General features: G+C 44.8%; 1 protein-coding gene across 2 annotated transcripts in view; it reads right to left on the minus strand.

Annotated features, from left to right (window-relative positions):
• The window catches only part of CCDC149 (coiled-coil domain containing 149), a 98,347-nt gene that overhangs the window by 36,093 nt on the left and 39,150 nt on the right, over positions 1 to 23,104 (minus strand). The window contains exon 3 of one of the 2 annotated variants that reach the window (XM_082838574.1): positions 12,345 to 12,459. In XM_082838574.1, coding sequence (XP_082694700.1) covers positions 12,345 to 12,459 — 115 coding nt within the window. The remainder of the gene's footprint in view (positions 1 to 12,344; positions 12,460 to 23,104) is intronic. The other variant, XM_082838575.1, reaches the window with a different exon arrangement.

A 23,104-nucleotide genomic window follows, 5' to 3' on the forward strand; every position in this document is an offset into this window, starting at 1 on the left:
TTATTTCTTTGTCTAAAAAGTATAAAAGTTATCTGCTTTGGGCACTTCTTAGGTCCCATGTCTATGGGACCAGCATGAATTTAAAATGTGTTTCTTTTTCTCCTGTTAATCTGTCTCATGTCCAGCCACAAGAAATCAAGAAGCGGGGGATTCCCTATTGGTCCAGTGGTTAGGACTCTGCTCTTCCACTTCAGGATTCAATCCCTGGTTGGGGAACTAAGATCCTGCATGTCGTGTGGGACTCCAAAAAAAAAAAAACAGAGAAATCAAGAGGAGTAGAGGGGGCAATTTTCCCTACCCAACATTAAACACGAAGTAAGAGAGTGACGTTGTATTAAATGAGCATTTAATTTAGGAGAATTCAAATGTATGTGTCTGGCAAAAAGATGACGGGGAGAACCAAGTGGAGGAAGAGGGAGATGGAGAAGAGGGGATGGGAGAGAAATAAAAATGTTTTAAATTGGTGGCTCTACCCACCCCTGCTTTCAATGTCCCAGACCGAGAGCAAGGGGGGAGAGGGACTGATAATACATTTAGACAAAATCATACTGTTCATATTTATACATAAGACTCCTATTCAGGAGACACATGGCCACCTGCCCTGAACTTCATGGACAATTTAAGAGACCATCAAGGTGAATTTCTGCTAGACGCAAGGTTTTGCCTCTTACCCGCTGGCTTTGGAACCTAGTCCCAAGTAAGAGAAGATGAGATTTCTCTACCATACTTAGCACAGCCCCTGGAACATACAAAGTGCTTGATCAGTGTCAGCTGCTATTACGATTATTGCTGTGCTCATTGGTGTCCTCCTCCACGTGAGTTTCCCCACACATATGCCCACTGGGGAAGTCGATCTTTCTTCTAAGCTGGAGGAAGCCGAGCTGCTGAGCCAACCTTATCTGTAGACTGCAGGCAGTGAGGCTGATTTCCCACCTTGGAAGCTCTATGAAGCAACTGCTTGGAGTGCTTGATTTCCTACAATGGGGCCATCAACACTGCACGGCTAGCCTCCCTGTGCCAACGCTTGAAGTGGATCAGTGCCCTGAGAGGCGCGCACACGGCACCAGGAGATGCATCCATTTGCTGATTTAGATGGAAATAAACATTTATGAATGAATTATGGGTGAGAATCGTCCGCTTATGGATGAGGTGCAGCTGCAGCTGGGATGTGGCTGAGGGACAGGGCTGCAAAACGATGTGACAAAAGGCTCTTGGGTGCTCTCCCCCCACCCTGCCGATGGAATCCAACTCCTCCGCCAAAGCCCTGCTCAAACTCCGGTCCCGCCAAGGCCCCCCAGTCGGAATGACTCTCTTCTTGCTTGATCTCTTCTTGGGCTTCATCCCTCATAGCCCTCAACAGTCTCTCCCTCCTCTTGTTTTCATTTGCCTGAATCCATTTTCCCCAACAGACAGTGGGAGGAAGACAGCTGGCAGCAGGAGCAGCTATTATTCTCCAGGTGTAATCTGTGTTCAGATCCTGTATCTGCGGATCCTAGTCACATGTCTTTGGCTGTCATCTAGCCTCACTGAGCCCCAAGTGACTTTAGTGTTTTTGAAAGTGGAGATTGCCTTAGTCTATTCAGGCTGCTATAACAGACTACCATCGACTGCATAGCTTATAAACAACAAACATTTATTTCTCATAGTTCTAGACGCTGGGAAGTCTAAGATCAAGGTGCTAGCAGGTTGGGTGTCTGGTGAGAGCCTGCTTCCTAGTTCATAGATGGCTGTCTTTTTTCTGTGTCCTCACATGGAGGAAGGGGTGAGAGAGCTCTCTAGGGTCCCTTTTATAAGGGCACTAATCCCATTCATGAGAGCTCCACCTTCATAATCTAATCACCTCCCAAAGGCTCCCACCTCCAAATACCATCACACTGGGGAGGAGGTTTCAACATATGAATTTTTGGAAGGCGACACAGTCTACAGCATTCCACCCTTGATTGCCCCCAAATTCATGTTCTTCTTGCACATGAAATACATTTACTCTACCCCAATAACCCCCAAAGAATTAACTGGTTCCAGCATCAACTCTTAAGTCTAAAGTCCAAAACCTCATCTAAATATCGTCTAAATCAGGTATGGGTGAGACTCGAGGTGAGATGCATCCTGGGGCAAACTCCTCTCCACCTGTGAAATTGTGAAACCTAGCAAGTTATGTGCTTCCAAAATACAAAGGTGGGACACACACAGGAGCGACATTCCCATTCCAAATGGGCAGAAATAGGAAAGAAGGAAGGGGTGACAGGTCTCAAGTAAGTCCAAAACCTAGCAGATCAAACAACGTTAAATGTTAAGGCTTTGGACTAATCCTCTGGCTCGATGCTCTGCCTTCCAGGCCCACTGGCAACATCACCGCCAAGGCTTGGCAGAACAGCCCTGCAGTGGCTCTGCTCTGGTGCCCTGCAGCTCTACTGGGCTGCGGTCTCAGCCCTGGGGCTCCGGGAGGCCCCCTCCATTCTAACCCAGGTGAAGGCAATCTGTCCCCCAGAGCCATGTACTCTAGGCCTGTGGCGGGAGTGGCAGCCTTGCTGGGCTCTAAATTAGCTTCCGTGTCATTCTTCTCTTGCCCTGAAAAATAGCGCCCGGCCTCTAATCCATACTCATCTCTTTACCACATGGTTGTTTGGCCAACACCCTTAGCGTTCTCATTTTTTGCAATATGGACAGGCTGAGAATTTTCCAAATCTTTAAATTCTGGTTCCTTTTTGCTGAACAATCCCATCTTCAAATCATCTCGCTCGTCTCACATTTTATAAGCAGTCAGGAGAAACCAGCCTGCTCCTTCAACACATTTTTTAGAAATTTCCTCAGCTAAATATCCAGTTTCATTGCTCACAAGTTCTACCTTCCATAAAACAATAGAACTCAATCACAGTTCAGCCAGATTGTTGCCACTTTATAACAAGGATGGCCTTTTCCCCAGCATCCAATAACGTGTTCCTCATTTCCACCTGAGGCCTCATCAGAATGGCCTTTACTGTCCATATTTCTACCAACATTCTGTTCAGGACGACTTAAGTATTCTCCAAGAAGGTGGACGCTTTCTCCACAGCTCTCTTTTTTTTTTTTTTTCTGAGTCCTCACCAGAATTGCCCTTAATGCTCCATTCACAGCAATGCTGTGAAGGACAACAGGCTTTTTCAAGCAGGAACCTCAAAACTCTTCCAGTCTCTACCCACTACCCAGTTCCAAAGCTGCTTCCACATTTTAGGTATTTGTTATAGCAGCACCCCACGTCTTAGTACCAACTCCTGTCTTAGTCTGTTTAGGTTGCTGTAACAGAATACCATAGACTGAGTAGCTTATAAACAACAAACATTTACTTCTCACAGTTGGAGTCTAGGATGTCCAAGATCAAGACACTGGTAGGTTCGTGGTCCAGTGAGGGCCCACTTCCCGGTTCATAGTCAGCTATCTTCTCACTGTGTCCTCACATGGCAGAGGGGGCAAAATTGCTCACTGGAGTCTCTTTTATGAGGGCACTAACCCCATTCATGAGAGCTCTGCTGTCATGCCCTAATCACTTCCCAAAGCCCCCACCTCCTAATACCATCACATTTCGGATCAGGTTTCAACATATGAATTTGGGGTGGGGGCACATTCAGTCTACAGTAAGAATAAAAGCTATCTTGTAGACAGAACAGCTATGTACGGCTGCCCAGCCTGTGCACTGTACAACTCCAGCTCTCGGGGTTTCCATCCTTGCAATGTGAAGATACGATGCAATAATCACTCTCTGAAGAGTTTTAAAAGTACAATCCCCAGTTATAGCTGGTATGGTTATAATTCTTGTACAGTGACTCTCTATCTGTCAGAGTTACTGGGAAGATGAGATGCAAGAATTAATAGGAGTGGATGTTAGCCCTTCCTCACCCCCGGTCCTTGTGTACTGCTGCAAATAGCACGCCTAGGGAGAGGTCAACACCAAAAGCCATTGATCAAACATTCATCTGCCAGTGTTGTGCTGGGCAACTTAATAAACAAGGTCCTGCCTATCTTTCCTTTACTTTTCCTGTTGGTTTTCTCCACATCCTCTCCAACTGCCCCCTGACCTTTTGAAATACCCTTGATAAAATTAGACAGGAGAGCTTTCAAAGGCTCCAAGTAGGCAACTCTATTGTGTATACCAAAGTTCAAATTCCTAAACCTATATGGCAAATCTAGTTCTAGCTTTAAACAAAAGAATTTGTCACTTAAAAAAGAAACCCAGCGGTTTTCATATTCGTCCTCCCAGGCTCTGGAGATTATCATGCACACACTCATTAACGTGTGTCAATATTTCCCAGTTAACGAGCACCCAACTTGGGCCAAACAACATGCTATACGCTTTCCTTACACACGATACCTCCAGTGGCTTTTCACTGCAATGGAATAAATTTGGAATAAATTGCAAAGCCCTTATGAGAGCTTCTGATGCATGAGCTGCCCCTGCCCACCTCCCAACCCAACCTCCAACCACCTCCCTTGTTTGCTGGCCACACTGGCTCTCCTTCAGTGCCTCAAGCACAACCTGCTCCTGCCTGCCTCTGGGCCTTTGCACTTGCTCTGCCCTTTAGCAGCCTGCCCACAGGTCTATCCAGAACCCACTTCTTTTGTCTCTTTTAGGTCACAGATCAAATGTCACCTCCTCTGAGAGGTCTTCCCTGGACACTGTCGCTGAAGCCATTCACCTTCAAGGGCCCCACTGCCTTCATCATACTGCTAGAAATCAACTGGTTCATCTGCTTGTCCCTCCCCCTGTCAGCTCCACTGCAGGAACCTGGCTGTTCATACGCGCTGAAATCGCCGGCACCCATAGCAGTGTCTGGCTAACCGCAGGGAGTCCTCAGATACACCTTAAATACAGGAAGTCTCTCATGTGCTGCTTCCCAACCCCGGGAGGCAGACACTGCCCCATAGGGGAGTGTCCTCCTCATAGGGGAGAAGCTCATAGGGGCTGCTGCAGGGCTCTGAAACCAGGGCTCCTTGCCTGGGGCCCATGCTCAGATCAGGAGGCTGCAGTGTCCCCTCACCCTTAACACAACAAGCCCTGTCCTAGGTGCTCACGCACATTGCCCCAGTAAGTCCAACAGACACTCTGTGATGCACTGTTACAATCCCCGTTGTCAGAAGAGAAGCAGAGACACAGAGAGCTGGAGTGAGTTGCCCACGTCACAGACCTTAGAAATGGCAGGGCCGGGAGCTGACCCCAGGCGGGCGAGGGCTCTGGAGTGGACGCTCTGCGGCCTCTCTCCACGCCGACGATAGCACTCACTGCCTGGCGCTCCCCCTGTGGAGGGTGTTCTGCATCAAGTGCCCTGTATAACTTCCTGTATTTAATCCTCACAGGAGGCACGCTGGCCCCCTATGTCGTGCCTGTGTCACCCAAGCTCGCTCACTCAGGGTCTCTGCACCTCATCCCCCGGTTATCTGACCACCTCCCACCTCTGAGCAAAGGGTGTGTCAACAGAAATGCCTTCCTGACCACCCAGTGTAAGTAGTTGCCCCGCTCCCCTATCCCCGGCAGCCCAGGCTGCACCGTGCAGCCCCCTAGCCTGCAGTAACTTGTTGAGCACTTAGCACCTTCTGACATAGTATACTGTATTTCATCAAATATAAGACTCTATCAACTCTAAGACCCACCACTATGCATGACCAAAAAGACTGAAAAACACCAATCATCACTACGTGATACCAATAACTACATCAGAGATGTTCAAATTGAAAGCCTGTGCCTCTCAGAATCTGTGTAATGTCATATATTAATTTGTTTATTTGCTTACTGCCCATCTGTCCCCACTAGAATAGAAGCTCCATGAAGGCAGGAACTCATTGGTTTTTGTTTACTACCCTATTCCCAGACCATAGAGTTGAGTCTTCAGTAAAGATGTATTGAAATGAATTGAACTGAACTACCCTCCATAGGCAAGTTATCTCCACTGTACAGATGAGAACTGAAGACACAGAGAAGTCAAGCAACTGGCCCAAGGTTACACAGCTAGGAAGCCCCTGAATTACCTTCAGATAGTTCAGAACACATTGCTCCCAGAGCGACAATCTTTAGAGAGTTGTACCAATCGCTTCTCTGCCTTTTGGCTAAGATCAAGTGTAGAGAGTTGCACCAAGCAGTTTTTTTTTTTTTTTTTTTTTTTTGCGGTACGCGGGCCTCTCACTGTTGTGGCCTCTCCCATTGCGGAGCACAGGCTCCGGATGCGCAGGCTCAGCGGCCATGGCTCATGGGCCCAGCCACTCCACGGCGTGTGGGATCTTCCCGGACCGGGGCACGAACCCGTGTCCCCTGCATCGGCAGGCGGACTCTCAACCACTGTGCCACCAGGGAAGCCCGCACCAAGCAGTTTAAAGGTGCTTCAATTTGTTTTCATTTTAGTGTAATTTGGGTATGGTGTACTATAAAATAAGTCTCAGGCAGAGATATCTTTCAGAATCAGTTCTCTACAAAGTGTAATTACAGTGCATGGTCTAGGGCACGGATGTCCAAAACCACACTGTTTTGGTCGCTTGGTCCACCCGGACTGTGTGCTCATATAAGCCAGAACAAGCTCAAATATGGTGTCTGAGACCAAATTCATTTGTCTAATTCATCTGACAATAAAACATGAGGAAATGGTGCACTAGTCTGGCTGCCTGCTGAACTGAGCGTTGCCTGTGTTTCACCATCAAGATCCCAGTTAGAATAAGATATGATGGGGCTGGAGCAGGTGAAGGGCCCTTATCACTCACTTTAATTCTTTGTAATTAGTTTCTATAATGCCCCAAGGTGAGAGCTTTTCATTAGAGTGCCCTCTTCATGTGGGTTTCCCACAAGCTAGGACACCCCCGTGCTCCTCTGAAGCATAAAGAGGAAATGTTTACAAAGAGCTCTCTGATCCCTCATCCTGGACTGTTACAAACATCCAAGCTGAACACTTTTTTTTTTAACAGAGTATACTTCAGTTAGTCACCTGCATGCTCATTGGTCTGCCTGAATTAGCTGGTGGCTTTGACTTAATTGGTTTGCTTGCTGAATCCTTCCAGAAGTCCCACATCGATAGAGGTACGTTCACAGAAGGGGTCTATCATTTTATGGGGCCAACACCAGATAAAACAGAGGTACTTAAAGACCTTCAGCTGGTGTAACATAAAGCTCATTATTAAGGGCAAAACCCCGTGTTTATGCGCCACTGCAAACAGTTACATTTAAATTGGCCAGCAGGGGCCCAGGAAGTGTGACTGCCTGACACTGTCCACCTGAAGTTCCTCGCTTTTGAGTACTTCACATTGCATTATTGTTCTCCTGCACTTAAAGTGCCATAGTCTGTAAAATGAAGGAAAAATAAAAGCAAGCAGACAAGGAAACCCAGCAGGAACATGAGATGCTGCTCCCGGCCTGTTCTATTAGGTGCTTATTCCACAAGGGTACACAAAATGCAAGGAAGCTTCTGGGAGCGTGACACCAAAGCAATGACGTTTGGGGTGGTGATAAGGAGGGCTGAGTTTTGGGGATCCAGATGCCAGATGCCAGGCTTCTTACCCCCAATCTCTGTCTCTGTTGGGAGGCACATACCCCCGGGGTTCACTGGAAACAGTTGATCAACAGAAAGGAAGACCTTGAGATTCCTGGTGGAACTCTGATACAAGAGGACACTAGGCCAATCTGGGCCCAGGTTGTGCTAAAGATACCAGCAATGTTTACCCTTTACGGAGTGCTTACTGGATGCTTACTATGCTACACGCTTTATAAGCATAATATTGCATGCACACACACACTCCCAACCATTAAATCTCCTGCTTTCTTTTCTTCCCAGCACTAACCACTGTCTGATGATCTTACATAAGTATTTGATTTTCTTATTCTCTGTCTCCCCAACTAGACTGTAAGCTCTGTGAGAACAGGCACCTTGTCTTTCTTATTCCTGACGTAGTCACAGCTCCTAGAACATTAATCAGCACACAGTGAGTCCCCAATTATGTATTGATGAATAATGATGAAACCTGACAGCAATTCTATGTGAGGTATCATTACTCCCATTCTACAGATGAGGAAACTGGGGTCTAGAGAGACAACTGACTTGCTCAAGGCCACACGGATAATAACTGGCAGAGTTAGAATATAAACCTGGGTCTAGCAGTTTCCAAAGATGGACCTCTTGGACTATTCTAGATTATACCACTTGGCAGTGGGAGGCTGGAGCTAGCTCTTTCTGGAGTCCCAAGCTTTCTAACTCCCAGTTCAGTAACTTCACTTTGCTAGCCCGATGTTTAAATGCCATGGCATCAGTATTTACGCCACGGAAATTGGTAAAGTGCTACCAGCCAGGCTTCCTCTTCAGAAGAGCTGGTTCACCAGCTCACCTCTGGATATCTGTGATTCAAGTGTGCTCTGCTAGTTTTGTGGATTGCCTCTTACTGATCCTTAAGTTCTCAGAGGCCTCCTTTTCCCCCCAGTCCCCTTTCCCTAAATCCACTCTTTTCTTAATGCCCAGAAGAGGAAGCAGGCATACCTCTGGAGCAAGAAGGGGAGCTGTAATTCTCTGGGTGGGTTGCTCTCCACACTTGAGGCCCTAGCATTGCCTGGGTTTTCCACGTAATTGGTCCTTATTCCTCACAGACTGCCACACAAAGAACCCTGGGCAATCCACCCTCATGAAAAGCTTTCTCCAGGGTGATTTGTGGAGGTGTGAGTTCTCCCTTCCCCACTTAACCTTTCAGAGCTATTATTAGCAAGGAAGGGGAGGGTGTCTACTAGGCTTCCCCTTTCCCACCCCTCCTCTGGTTTGAACTGGGCCTTTGTGTCTGTCGAGAAGCCTCAAGAAATTCTTGGGGTGCTTCTCAGAGAGATAATAGGTTTGTTGATCATGGAATCCCACCCTCCACCTCCAACCCTGTGTGAGTGCTAAGCTGCTTGTAAGACAGGGTGGTAACACATCTTTCAAGAGGCTGTTTGAAAATGCTTTATGGCACGTAGGGTTACAAGGCTCAGGCTCTAGCTGAACAAATGGAAAAATTAGTCTACCTTAAAATAGCCAAGGCAAGTAATTTCCTATCACCTTGTTTCTTAAATGTTCTTAACATCTAGAATCTGGGCTTCCCAAAATATGGCTAAGGGTCATCAGTTAAAATGACAACTTGGAGATAAAAAACTTCCACTTCAATAGTTGCTCATAAAGTGATGCCACAAGCCCTTCTGTTCGGAATGGGGGGGAGTTAGGAATCCCACAACATCCATTATTAAGTATTATCGAATTTAACAGGCTTGCGCCAGCCTAGGAGCAGGACCCTTACCCCACATCCGCTAAGGCTCAGCATCGGACCCCCTGACCTTTCCAGGGGCTTCCTGGGGTCTCACACCTTAGGTTTGGCTTTCTTCTGCTTTTTCTTGGATGGAATAGTCTGCTTTTCTAACTCCTTTCCCCAGGTTTCTAAACTACTCCTTACCCCACAAGGAGAGAGAGTGATGACAACCACAGGGGCAGTCAGTCTGCTATTTTCTTGTGCTCTTCCTTTTTCTTTTCCTCTTCCTCTTTATTGAACCTTTTTGCATTCCCTTTATTCATTCACTCATTCACTCATTTATCCTATTCCATTCCTTCAATAAAGATCTATTAAATAATGTCTGTGCATCGCTAACTAAGATGCAAATTCCTAGGGATACAGGAATTTGGCCTGCAAAGAGTTTACCTTTGGGGGAAGGGTGCCAAACAAGTACAAGCAGAGGGAAAAGAGCAGGGCACTGTGGGTGTGTGCAGGACCTGCCCCTGAGGGTCGGAGAAGGCTACATTTGACCTATGACCTGAAAGGTGAGCGGGAGTTTACAGAAGTAAAGGGGAAGAGTGTTCCAGAGAGCAGACAGCAGGTGCAAAAGGCCCTGAGGCACAACTGCAGTATGGCTCAGCTGAGGGGCTGAAATTAGTCCTGCGGGAATGAAGTGTGAGGCGACTAATGGCAACAGATGTGGCTGGAAAAATCAGGAGGGGCCAGATAATGGAGGGCCAAGCACACCATGGTAAGGAGGTGGGACTAGATTCCAAAGGCGATGGAAAGGTTGGAGCTGTGACGCGATGAATAAGAGAGCAAAGGAAGGGTTAACCCATTCTCCACCACACAGTCACGGCCACCCTTCAAGAGAGGCCTCTGTGTTTCTCAAGATGGCTGGTGTCATTACTGAATGAGTCATCCGGCCTTAATGTTGATGACTGGGGGTAGGTGGGGGGAGGATGACCGTGACTCACAGGGGGATGAAAATAAACCAGCCCTATAACTTTAGATGCAAATGAGAATAAACAGAGTCTCTGGGGCTCACTGCAGTTGGTCTTTTTTGAGGAGGAGAGGACTGGAGACTGAGATACAGGGTCTACTGAACGTTTTACCATCTTGCCTGCATCTGCTGGCAGGAAAATTACTTCACAGGCCCTGAATATGAGTCACTAAATTCTAAACCTTGAGTGAGAAAACCACGTTTGATAAATGTGTCCAGCTACTGGAATAAAGACCCAGAATGCAGGCAAATCATGACGCTCAGATGGTGCCGATGCAAAAGCAGCCCCAGACCTGTGCTCAGTGTCACACTCACGCACACACGCACGCACACATACCCTCCTTTTCTTTCCCTGAAATATCAGTTGCAAATGTCAATTCCTAAAATATCTCAGGCCTACAAGGCGATACAATTAAAAGTGACCAAAAGATGAGGCAGAGGTGTGTCTGGGACAGTTGGAGGCGGGGGGGGGGGGGGGGGGGCGGCGGGTACCTCAGAAAATAAAGAAGAAAAGAAAAGAAAAGAAGAAGAAGAAAAAAAATCAGTCAAGAAGAATCATGACTCCAAAAATCACATCTCAAAATGTTTCAGTATTTTCTGGATTTATAACTTCTCCAAAATTCCCGCAGTATTTTTATGGGTTTAAAAGGAAATGATTGTACATACTAGATTTTACTCTCTAGAAAACCTTGCCCTGGTGCTATCATTTGATAACACCTAAGAAGGCCTGGCCTTTAATTATTGACCAAATACCTAGGTTACAGAGCTCAAATCCTTTTGAGAGGCCCGATTAGCTTGTCCAGGGTTAATTAGCACCCTTCTTAGCATTCTCGCCCACTCCCTATTTCATGACAGAGAATAGTCATGAAATATTTTTCAAATATAGTATGTTAAATCCAAGAGGTTTAAAAAAAATTTTTTAAAGGCAGACTAAGTGGACAAGAGGCTATGTAAAGAAGACTTCCCAGTATGCCCTTATTATTTTTTTTTTTACTTTTTGACCACACCTCGTGGGATGCGGGATCCTAGTTTCCCCACCAGGGATTGAACCTGTGCCCCCTGCAGTGGAAGTGTGGAGTTTCAACTGCTGGACCACCAGGGAAGTCCCACCAGTACGCCCTTAGATTGAGCCCCTTAAGCCAGCAGTAAGCACACAATCCTCTCTGCTCTTTGTCATGGAAGAGTTCTCGAGATAATCCAGACACTTCCATATATATATATATTTTTTTTAAAGAATGAGCATCTTTCAAAATGGCGCCTTCCAATAACCAGTGACTTCCAGGAACAACAAACATCCCCATCATTTGTCAGGGAATTTGGTACCGTTCAAAAGACATTGCCCAAGAAAGCACCTCCTCCCCGCCATGTAGTTTGCTTGAGTGAAACTCCAAAGGCCATCCCTGTTGGGAAGGCTGGCTCTGGCAAGAAGTTGAAATTGAATCTATTGGCAAAATGGGAAATTATTTGGGGGCGATGGCATTGAACTTCGGTAGTTTTTCTTCCTTTTCTCAATTGTACTTTTGTTCGCAGCTTCAGCTGGGAGAGACAGTGCTCTCATTTAGTTTGGAGTTTATGAGTTCATATTTTATAATTAACGTTGCCAACAGGGGAGTTTGATTAATACCAAGCAGTGGATTTTGAGCAATGTTCCATACAAATTGCCAAATTTAGCAATAAAATAAATTGGTTATGTGAACATAATTAGTAGGATGACTACTTAAAATTCAAAACCGAATGTGAATAATTCCAAATCATATGAGCCACAAATCCATTATCTGTATAGAAAGGAGAAAGTATAGCATTTGGGTTTTATTTTGCCCTCAACCACAATGTTATGCAGCACCAAGCTGAACATGATGAAACTTCTACAATGGGTTGTGACAATATTTTAGAGCAACCCAGAAACACACACAGACGCGTGTGCATGCACACACGCGAAGGGAAGGTAATAAAGATAAGAAATGCTAAACTGTGAATTTTCATTGCAAATGTAAAAATCTATAACAAATTTTTCCGCAAATGCTGCATTACATTCTTCTGATGCACCATATATAAACCTCTGGCACAAAATTACTCAGGAGAGGTTTTTGCCTTTAAATATTCACGGTACCTTATTGTCGCCCTGGACTTCTCCAAGCCTTTGCTGAAGTTCTTTAATTTCTTCTCCCAGACGTTTATTTCGGTCCTGAGAATCTCTCAATAGTTGTGCAAGATTAGCCTGCAAACTGACAAAGGATTAATCTCCAAAATTGACAAGCAGCTCATGCAGCTCAATATCAAAAAAACAAAAAACCAAATCCAAAAATGGGCAGAAGACCTAAATTGACATTTCTCAAAAGAAGATATACAGATTGCCAACAAACACATGAAAGGATGCTCAACATCACTAATCATTAGAGAAATGTAAATCAAAACTACACCAGTCAGAATGGCCATCATCAAAAAATCTACAAACAATAAATGCTGGAGAGGGTGTGGAGAAAAGGGAACACTCTTGCATTGCTGGTGGGAATGTGAATTGGTACAGCCACTATGGAGAACAGTATGGAGGTTCCTTAAAAAACTACAAATAGAACCACCATATGACCCAGCAATCCCACTACTGGGCATATACCCTGAGAAAACCATAATTCAAAAAGAGTCATGTTCCAAAATGTTCATTGCAGCTCTATTTACAATAGCCCGGAGATGGAAACAATCTAAGTGTCCATCATCGGATGAATGGATAAAGAAGATGTGGCACATATATACAATGGAATATTACTCAGCCATAAAAAGAAATGAAATTGAGCTATTTGTAGTGAGGTGGATGGACCTAGAGTCTGTCATACAGAGTGAAGTAAGTCAGAAAGAGAAAAACGTATGCTAACACATATATGTGGAATCTAAAAAAAAAAAAAAAAGGGTTCTGAAGAACCTAGGGGCAGGACAGGAATAAAGACGCAGACATAGAGAATGGACTTGAGGACACAGGGAGGGGGAAGGGTAAGCTGGGACAGAGTGAGAGAGTGGCATTGACATATATGCACTACCAAATGTAAAATAGATAGCTAGTGGGAAGCAGCCGCATAGCATAGGGAGATCAGCTCAGTGCTTCGTGACCACCTAGAGGGGTGGGATAGGGAGGGTGGGAGGGAGGGAGATGCAAGAGGGAGGGTATATGGGGATATACGTATACATATAGCTGATTCACTTTGTTATACAGCAGAAACTAACACAACATTGTAAAGCAAGTATACTCCAATAAAGATGTTAAAAATAAATAAATAAAAATAAAAGTTAGATTTCAAAAAAAAAGATTAGCCTGCAAATATTAACACATTATGAAATATAATCAGAAACGGAGGAGTGGAGAAATGCGGGGCTTTCTTAGGCTTACTGCAGCCATCATCCAAGCCCAGCTGAACCATTAGAATAAATACATGTATGAATGCAGCAAGTGTGCAAATCACACCACTACAACTGCATGGAGAGAAATAAAGTTGGCCGTGAACCTCAATTTGGGGATGTTCTTTGTTTCCAGAATGGCTCACAGACAAGTGATGGAGGAGTTGGGTTTTTTTCGTTTTTTTTTTTAATTTAAGAGCTCCTCACAAAAACTCTTCCAGGTAGTCTTAGTTCAATTCTAACTTTGGATCCACAATATAGGAAAAATTTCATTTCCTTGTTTGGATAATTTCATTTCCTTGTGTGGATAGTTTTTTTTTTCTTCAAATAGATCGTGTTTAATGAACTATTCTTTGCCACCTTAATGCCCAGAATTTTGATCAAAATTGTCAGCCAGAGAAGAGACCAGTGAGGTGTCACGATTTCAGACATCAGGATCCAGAGGTAATTCAGCAGTCTCCTGGGCTGTTTTTCTCACCTCCTTATTCCCCTGTTCTAGTTCCTAGAGTACCAAACAACCAGGGTGAGTGCCTTCCAGTCCATCTTCATGATGTCAGCCCTTCCTTCAGATTTCCTCCTGCTCAGAGCAGATCCCTCTGGCCCCCGTGCGCAGTTCTCCACCACACCCCCTCCCCTTCTCAGTCCAGCTTCATCGACACATCTCGGCCCCTTTCCCGGAACCACGCAAGCACCCTTTACCACGCTCTCACCCTTCTCAGGTTCCCTGAACCTGAACCTGCATATGCTCCCAAACTATCTACGTGCTTTTTCCACTCAAGCCTTTAACTTACTATTCCACTTTACCTCCATGGCTGCTTCTTCTATACTATTTGAATTTTGCTAATTTGCTCTAATTCTCACCTTGCTTATTGCACTCTTATCTAACCTCAGCAAGAAGAAATGAGCTATTGAAAGGCAGAGATTCTCGTTTTCTCCCTTCTCAGCCTCCACGTACATTGCTCCAAGAAGTGCTCTTGTCCCAGCACATGTTTTAAAGACCCACGATGAATAAATGGAGGAAAGAAGGAGGGAGGGAAGCAAGCCAGCGATCGGAATGTGACTCCTAAAAAGGAATCTTTCAGAAACAGTCACACAAGGGATTTGAAAGTTATCTTTTAGATTCCTTCCATGTGATAGCTGAAGAAACCCAAATCCAGAGACATTGCAGATGAGTACAACTATAGTGGCTAAATCTCCAAAGACTTTGATGCTAATGCTTTCGGGAATACTGAGTTATGTTAGGTAATCAAAAGGGAATCAAGTGAAAGAATGTAGAGATTAAACCTTGGCTTATCCTGGACTCCTCACTTTGCCTTATCTCCCATATTCCATCCATCGGGGTATCCAGTGTCTCCACCGTCAGGGTAGCCCCCCATTCAGCTCCCCCGAAGCTCACCTCCTGGCTGTTCCCCACATATACCAGGCAGGAGCCCATCTCAGCGCTGCTCTCTCTGCCTTTTCTCTGGACTGGACTGCTCTCCCTCCAGGGTACCTCTTGTTCACTCCCTTGCCTTTTTCAGGTCTTCGTTCAAACGGCACCGTTTCGACGGGGCCCACCTGGACCACTTGATCTAATCTGCAGTCTGGCCACCTCCCCACTGAACGCCCAAGCCCTTTCCCCTACACTACTTTTTATTTCCATAGCACTTACCATCTCTTAATATACCATGTCATTTACTTTACAGTTTATTGCCATATGTTTACATATGTTTATTACTTACTGTTTATTTCCTATCTCTCTCTCCCTACTAAGACAGAAGTTCCATGAAGGGCAGGGAACTTTGTTCTCTCTACTGGTCTCCCCCAAGCACCTAGTGGATGCTCCAGAAATATATCTAAGTGAAAGATAATATGCTGAGTCTGGAGGCTGTGATCTCAGCCTAGGGAAATATCTGGAATGATAAACTACGGAAACCAGCGCCTGGCACACAGCGTTGCACAGAAACCCCCCTCATCCCCACTGGCTGGCTTTAATCTAGCTCTGATTTCCACTCACTTGTTTGTGAACATTACTCAATAATGTGATCTAATTCTCAGCCCCATATTTGCAAAGCCACCCTTCAAGTCATATCTTGTAGTCGTTGTGTTTCAACTGTCCCAGATTTCCATTCTCATCAGATAAAAATCTGGTGAAGGATGAGGAAAATTAATCCCCGTTTTACAGGCAGGAAAGCAAGAAGACAAGAGGCACTGTGATCCGCTGACTGTTCTTGGAAATGTTCAAATTTCTTTTTGGAATCAGATCGACTAAGTTGGGTCCCAGTTCTGCCACTTACTGGGCTGGGTGACCTTGGGTAAGATTATTAACCTCTTGAGTTTCCCCACCTGTGAACTGGAGCTAACCATACATACTTCATGTAGTAATCTGATACTTACATTGAATAATGAACCTAGGATGCCTACCACAGTGCTTGGTATACAGTAGGCACTGGTTAAATGCTGGTCACCTCCCCTTGACTCTGCCCTTGCAGTGGCTCCAATTCGATCACTCAGTGGACGGTTGGATGGATCTGGCCGAATGGCTCCTTGGACACAGCTGGCTCCCTTGTCACCCTGCCCCTTCACTTATTCATCCATTCATCTACACAACAAATATTTAGGGAGTGCCTACTACGTGTCAGGCACTGTTTTCGATTCTGGAGATACAGCAGTGAGCCATACAGACAAAGCCTCTTGCCCTTGTAAACTTACATTTTAATAGATGATATTATATTAATTACATTATATTACAACAAAATGAATAATGACTGAGGAGCTGGATGATAAGTACTACGGAAACAGATACAGCAGGTAAAGGAAACAGTGTGTGCTGGGGAAAGGCCACGGAAGGCGTCACAGCGAAGGCCACACTTCAAGTCTTAAACCAAGACTTGAGAAAGGACAGAGAGTGAGCGTGAGCCTTGTGGATATCCCGGAAAAAGTTCCAGGTAGGTGCAAAGGCAAGCGGCTTCCCTCTCTCCTTCTCTCCCTCACATCACAAGATGTCCATTTTGGAAAGCAGTTCAAGGCCACTAGAGCAGGCGGACCCCAGGGACTGCAGTGAAGTGGAGAGGTGATTCAATTCCCAATTTTCTTTTCCTGGTCCCTCCCCTCTGTCCTGCAGCTCTCCTGCCTTAGCGGCAAGGTATGACAAGTGGGCGGCCTCTCCTTTTCCTTCCGGGAACTCCAGAACACTTCCCAGACATTAGCTCAGCAAGCATAATCCCTCCCCCAGGTGCAGGGACAGAAGCCCCAGGCTGGAGCGACTGGCTCAGAGGTGGGGCGGGAGAAGCCACCCGGGGCAGGTGCTGGCATGCGGCTAAAAGTGGCCTCCGCGAGCCTGCTGCCACCTGCACACTGCATCTCAGCACCCCATCTGCAGGAGACACAGCAAAATTCACCTTCACAGGAGGCTGCTTTTCTTAAACAGTGGAAGAGATGTTCAGAAAGAAATGTGTGTAAGAGCAACAGTGAAAAATTTAACAAAAGACCAAAAAAAAAAAAAAAAATCTGAAACGTCCCTAACCTTCCCTTTTTGAATCAACAATGGCTTGAGCCCCTCAGGTGGGTGGGAAGACCCTGACATTTGCTCACCAATGTAACCACAAGAGCTAAACCCGTACAACTCAAACTATCAGTGGTGAAAGACCTCAACCTCCGATCCGTCACAGATCAGTACTTGTGCAAAATACAATAAAAATCAATTCCTAGGAAAACAAATTTAAGAAGACATCAAGGCCCCAAGTGTTTGTTAGATTCACCTGACGTAAAATCATACAGACTGTCAGATTGCTATAAAAGTTTCTGAGCCCTTCCTCTCAGTTTCTGCACTCATCTTGTCGTAGGGACCAGAAAGGGCAGCTTGCAGCCTGGCACTGGTCCTCAGGCCCCACTCTGAATAGCACTGAGCCCAGCGATACTCCCCAGTATTTGGAGGTTACAGCAAAGCAGGCACCCACGTGTTATATATCAAAGGTCCCAGTGACACATGAAGCAAAGGACAGCGCTGCTTTAGGAGACAGCGAGTCAGAGACCCAGTGATGTGACTGTCAAACATTATTTACTCTGCAGCCCGGCCGAAAAGAAATCTACCCAAATAAACTTAAGCATTTCTACAGTAGCTGCAAAGCAATGGTTAATTAAAATCACATCGCCTCCAAGAGGATTCACTGTAAATCTACCCCAGATTTCAAAGTGACCCCCTGGGGGAGGGTAGGGGGAGGGAGACCCCCCTTTTAAAGCAGGTGACTGTAATTTTCTTTCACATTTCACAGGCTGGCTTACTTGTCAACACACAATTCTTTTCTATTCAGTCCTTCCACCTCCTCAACTCCCAAACAATAACTTTGAAAACTAGAAAATGAGTATTCTGATACGGTGCCTAGTTCCTTGACATACACCTTAAAGAACAAAAAAAAAAAAAAAAAAAAAAAGAAAGAAAGAAAGAAAAGAAAAGGAAGAAAAGTAGTACATTTCAAAGCACTCAAAATAGAGGAGAAAAATTCACATAAATCTTTTGACCAAAAAAAACCCCCATGACTCACACACATTCACTATAACCACCCATCAAGCTAACACACGGCGCCTGCTTATAATTTATCAGCTATGTAGACCGTTTTGTCTCTGTGTTATTGAGAAGGACTCTGTGACCATCAGTTTAGAATAGCAGCACTATGTAAAGAAAATGTCAGGGAAAAAGTGGCAGACCGTCTAACACTCGAAAGGATTTCACAGGGAAGGAAAACAAAACCTAGAGATTATTTCCTCTAAATCTCTGGGGCAGGGTGGGTAGCATAAATAGCAAAACATGAAAAGGTTTCAAAAGAAGCCTCTCTTAAATATTCAGATATAGCCAGGGCTGACGTTAAAAGGTTGACATCTTCTCTCAGATAATAGTGGGATGTTGAATATCCTGGAGTATATTGTAGAATCTATATACTTAAGTCACTCTTTCTAGCTCGGAGTTTATCTATTAAAACTGTGATGGGGAAGGGAGAGAAGACAGATTTGATGAAAACATAGCTGGGAGGCTCAAAGCCAAAAGGACGTTACAGCTGTCCATTCCAACACACGTTCCTTTGTCAAGAATCAAGTCAACCCCCAATCACGACGGATGTCTGCAGAAGTATGCCACCAAGGCCAGCCCCTGACGTGGGGACTTTGAGGCTCGGGGAAATTCTCTCTGCACACAGATGAAGACTACACGTCCTGACAGTTGTTGCAAAGGCAGAGATCTGGGAGTTGAGAGAACTGTGTGCATCTCGCCCCAACCTCTCTGCCTTTTTGTGGAAATTCTCACTGAGGCAGATTAGTAACGGGGACAAGGGGATCTCCCTTTCTTCAGGCCCTGCTGCATCCTAAACTCTAGATCTTGCCTCTACCACTGTATTTGAATTCCCTTATGAATGAATGTCACAAAATACATCCAAATTTATACTATAGATGCAATACATTTTTGAAACTTAAGAGAAGTGGGAGGAGATTTTTTTTAATGGTACATCACATTTGGCAATGACAGTCTCTGTGAAGGAACTCCGTTTTCAATGATCAAGTAACGAAGACTGGTTTACAAGGAAGGGGGAGTTCAGGATACCAGTTGTAAGAAACAGCCCTAAATCTTTTAGATGGGGAGAAAAGGATCCACTATATACCATTTTCCTCCCTGATGTAAGAAGTGAAAAGTTGGATATGATAAGATCAGAATATGCCACCCCAAAATATGCTCCTTTGCCATGAGGATTATTTTGATCTGAAGGCAACTGAGAATCAGAAGATACAGAGAATATTCTTCCCTCCCCTTTTCAGCCTAAAAATAAGGACATACATTTCCCTTTGTGAGTTGTCCCATCCCCTCCGTACCAGGAAGAGAATAGCAGCTCTAATCACTGGACACAGAGCATTGGTACCATGATGAGTCTGCATAAACAAACCTAACTAAAATAAAACCCTATCTTCCATTAGTTTCCCATATATCTCCTAGTCACTTTCCCACAATTTATCATCTCTTAAGGCCCAAACCCCCTCTCTTTTATTAAAATGCTATATAAGCCCCCAAGTCTTAACACTTCTTTGAATTTCACTTCTTCTCTCTGGACTCCTGTGCATGTAAAATATTCATGAAATTGTTTGCTTTTTTCTCCTTTTAATCTGTCTTTTGTCAGTTAAATTTGCAGGCCTCCATGCACTGAACCTAAGAGGGTAGAGGAAAAGCTTTTCCTCTCCAACAGATAAAAATAAAATGAAAGAAAGTGATGAAAAGTTTAAGATTAACCTTCCAACCTTGCACTAGCCAGACACTGGGAAGGGCAGTAAAACGGGAAGGCCGTGTGTTTTCTCCTAAGTCCTTAAATAATTCAGCCCAGACACCAGGAGGGGAAAGGGGCAACATTCCAGTTACTACCCCTCAAGTCACCCTGAAATCTCTGTAATTTATTAGATATACACCACTTCAGTAATCTAGCCATGGAAAAGTCATTCTCCATCATAATGTCAAAATGATGTATACCGGAAAATCCTATAACTCCCTTCTCAACTTGCTGACATATTAAAACTCAATGCAAAAATGGGAGGGGAAAAAAATGAGAGAGACAGGTAAAACCTTGGCCTAGGCACTTCCTCAAGGAGAGTTTTTTGCTTGTTGTTTGTTTTGTTTTGTTTTGAAAAAAAAAAAAAAAAAAAAAAAAGAGTGCCAGAGAGAAAAGGAGACCAGATTTAGAAAATGCTCCTCAACGACATGGTGTTGACCCCTGAATCCTTTAAACTCACACCTTCAACAGGGTAAAGTACTCGATTAAGCAAGAATATGTGAAAAAAAAATGTTTGATAAAACATGGAGTGTGCTTGAGCAGTGTGATTGATAGCAAATTTAATTGCAATTTCTACCCCGCTGCTTTGGTCTACGGCGACTTCTGTGTTAATAGTAACAGAGTGAAACTTGCTTTGCTGAGCAAGCGGCCCCTATTCATAGCAACTGCCCAAGCGATGACCTCCGCTACAGTGACAGCTTTCTTCTTTACAAGAAACAACCACCCAAGAACTCATTCCACACACAGTTTTTGGCTGTGCAAGGAGCCCTCGGCAGCCTACTCTCACCCCACAGTCTCCAAGCACACACTTGCCAAGGCAGGCACTTCCAGGCCCACAGGCAAATGCTCTTCGGTAGGTTTAGAAGGTTGCTATTTAAATAAATGTTTGCTTAATCTTGGCCATTATGGCTCCGCGTCTGCCCCTTAGTGGCTCCCTTAATAGTTCCCGAGTTCTTTAGACTCACCGAGCCTAAATCCCTCCGTGTTTAAGTTGGGGAATGCTCTCACCTTCCTGACAAAAATCACTGCAAGGATCCGAAGGGCTTCTGAGCAGGAGGTGTGAATGCTCAGAATGAAATTACTGTTATTATGATTTGGGAGGACTCCCGCAGGCTGAACCCTGGATTTCCTCCCAGCTTCCCCGGTGTAACAGTGAAGTTGTACTGTTCGAAGTGGTATAAAAAGAAACATCCCAAAGCACTTGAGATCTCTGAAGGAAGTTTTAGGTTCTGAGCATCAAACCGAGATGCATATACAAAGTGGCTCTGATTCGTGGTCACGGGGGACTAAAATAAGATTGACCAAGAAGACTTTTCTATTGAAGTAAAAGGTTCCCTCCCATCCCACAAAGGGCCACTCTGTGCTCTGATTTCTCCAGGGTTGTCATCCTGGTGCATGTCACCATCTAAATAAGTGATCACTTTTTAAGGGAAGAAAGCCAAGGCTCCCTCCTGGACCGGGAGGAATACCTCCCGTGGTACCTCGGCTTGAAATCAAAACAGGGAAAGACAGAGATGTGTTTGATTGTTTATTCAAGGAGGAGTTTGCATGGGGAAAAATGTGTTGCTGTGACCCCAAAGAATCCCAATTTATAAGAAGATTAACCCAGGATAATTTAAATTCCCCTTTATCTCCTTTGGAGGAATTGCTTGTTTTGCAAAAGAAAAATACTTAAAGGGTCGTTTGAGATCTTTTGGTGATCTCTCACTGCAGTGCAGAGAGGTGCTCTGTGCACAGTTCTGCCTGGAGTATCAAGAAGAAATTTTCATTTCAATATCCCACGAGAAGCTATTAGGGAAATCACTGTTGTCACGATTTCTTCACAGCTTCTTCAACGGATGATTTGCCATTGGAAATTGAGTTGTTTTAAAAAGGATTCTAAATTCTAAAAGAGAGCCTCGATCGACAACCATATTTCTAGAACTACAACCATGAAAGTTCTGGCTGTCCTGTAAGGAGGAGACAAAAAAGCAGGAAGACATTATGGCCAGACATTGGCTGCCACAGGAAAGAACACTGGCCTAATGGGTAAAGACTCCTAGCTCAGTTTCTGCTTCTCAACCCCTCCTGAGCAGAGGGCTTCAGATAAAGCACTTCACCTTTGAACTTCCAAAACGGGTGGATTAAATGTTGATTATGCTTCTTCCCCATTCAAACAGCCTAAGAGTTAAATATGGAACAAAACCCTGAACTAAAACACTGAACAAGTGAGCAGATTTGGATTTTTAGGCCTGCTCTATTAACCTGCTGTGTGACCTTGGACAAGTCACAGGAAAAATAAAAAACAGCCAACACCCATTGAGCGCTCACTAAGTAGAAGGCAATGGGCATTATAAGCATTATCACACCGATTCTTAATAAAAACCTTATGAATATATCTCATGCTTTTGTTCATTTTGGAGAGGAGGAAATTGAGTCTCAGAAAGGTAACACAGCTTGCCCCAGATCACCCAGCCAGCAAGTGGAAGTGTTATATTTGAATCACAAAATTGGATGCCAGAACCCAAGCTTTTATCTACTGCCATCCATGATGCTGCCTTGAGATTTTATGCAAGACCTAACTTGCAGTGTGGCCGCAGAAGACAGCTGGGAGATGACACACATACATAGATATATACGTGCATACACACATGCATACACGGTCTCGGAAAAGCACAAAGCACTGCCAAGCCTGAGGATGGGGTATTGTTTCTACTTATATTTGAGAAGAACCCTCAATACATTTACAGTCAGCTTGAGCTGCTACAACAAAACACCATAGACCGGGTGGCTTACAAACAACAGAAGTTTATTTCTCATAGTTCTAGAGGCTGCAAATCTGAGATCAGGTGCCAGCACAGCTAGGTTCTGGGAAGGGCCCTCTTTCAGGTTGCAGATTTCTTGTGTTGTCCTCACACAGCAGAGGGCAGAGCAGAGAAAGCAAGTTCTCTTGTGACTCTTATAAGGATACTGAACCCCCTCGTGAGGACTCCACCCTCATGACCTCATCTAATCCTAACTCCCTCCCAGAGGCCCCACCTCCTAATACCATCACATTGAGGACCAGAGTTTCAACATATGAATTTGGGGGGATGTAAACCTTCAGTCCATAACAGAGTGATGATTGTAATCTGTCCTGAGTTGAGAAATGAAGAGGGGAGGAGTCCATAGAAATTCCTCCTTCAGGTCAAGAACAGGAAGCCACGGTTTCAAGGCTGAT

The sequence above is a fragment of the Leucopleurus acutus genome (genome assembly GCF_964270905.1).
Source record: "Leucopleurus acutus genome assembly, chromosome: 4".
Classification (NCBI taxonomy): Eukaryota; Metazoa; Chordata; class Mammalia; order Artiodactyla; family Delphinidae; genus Leucopleurus; species Leucopleurus acutus.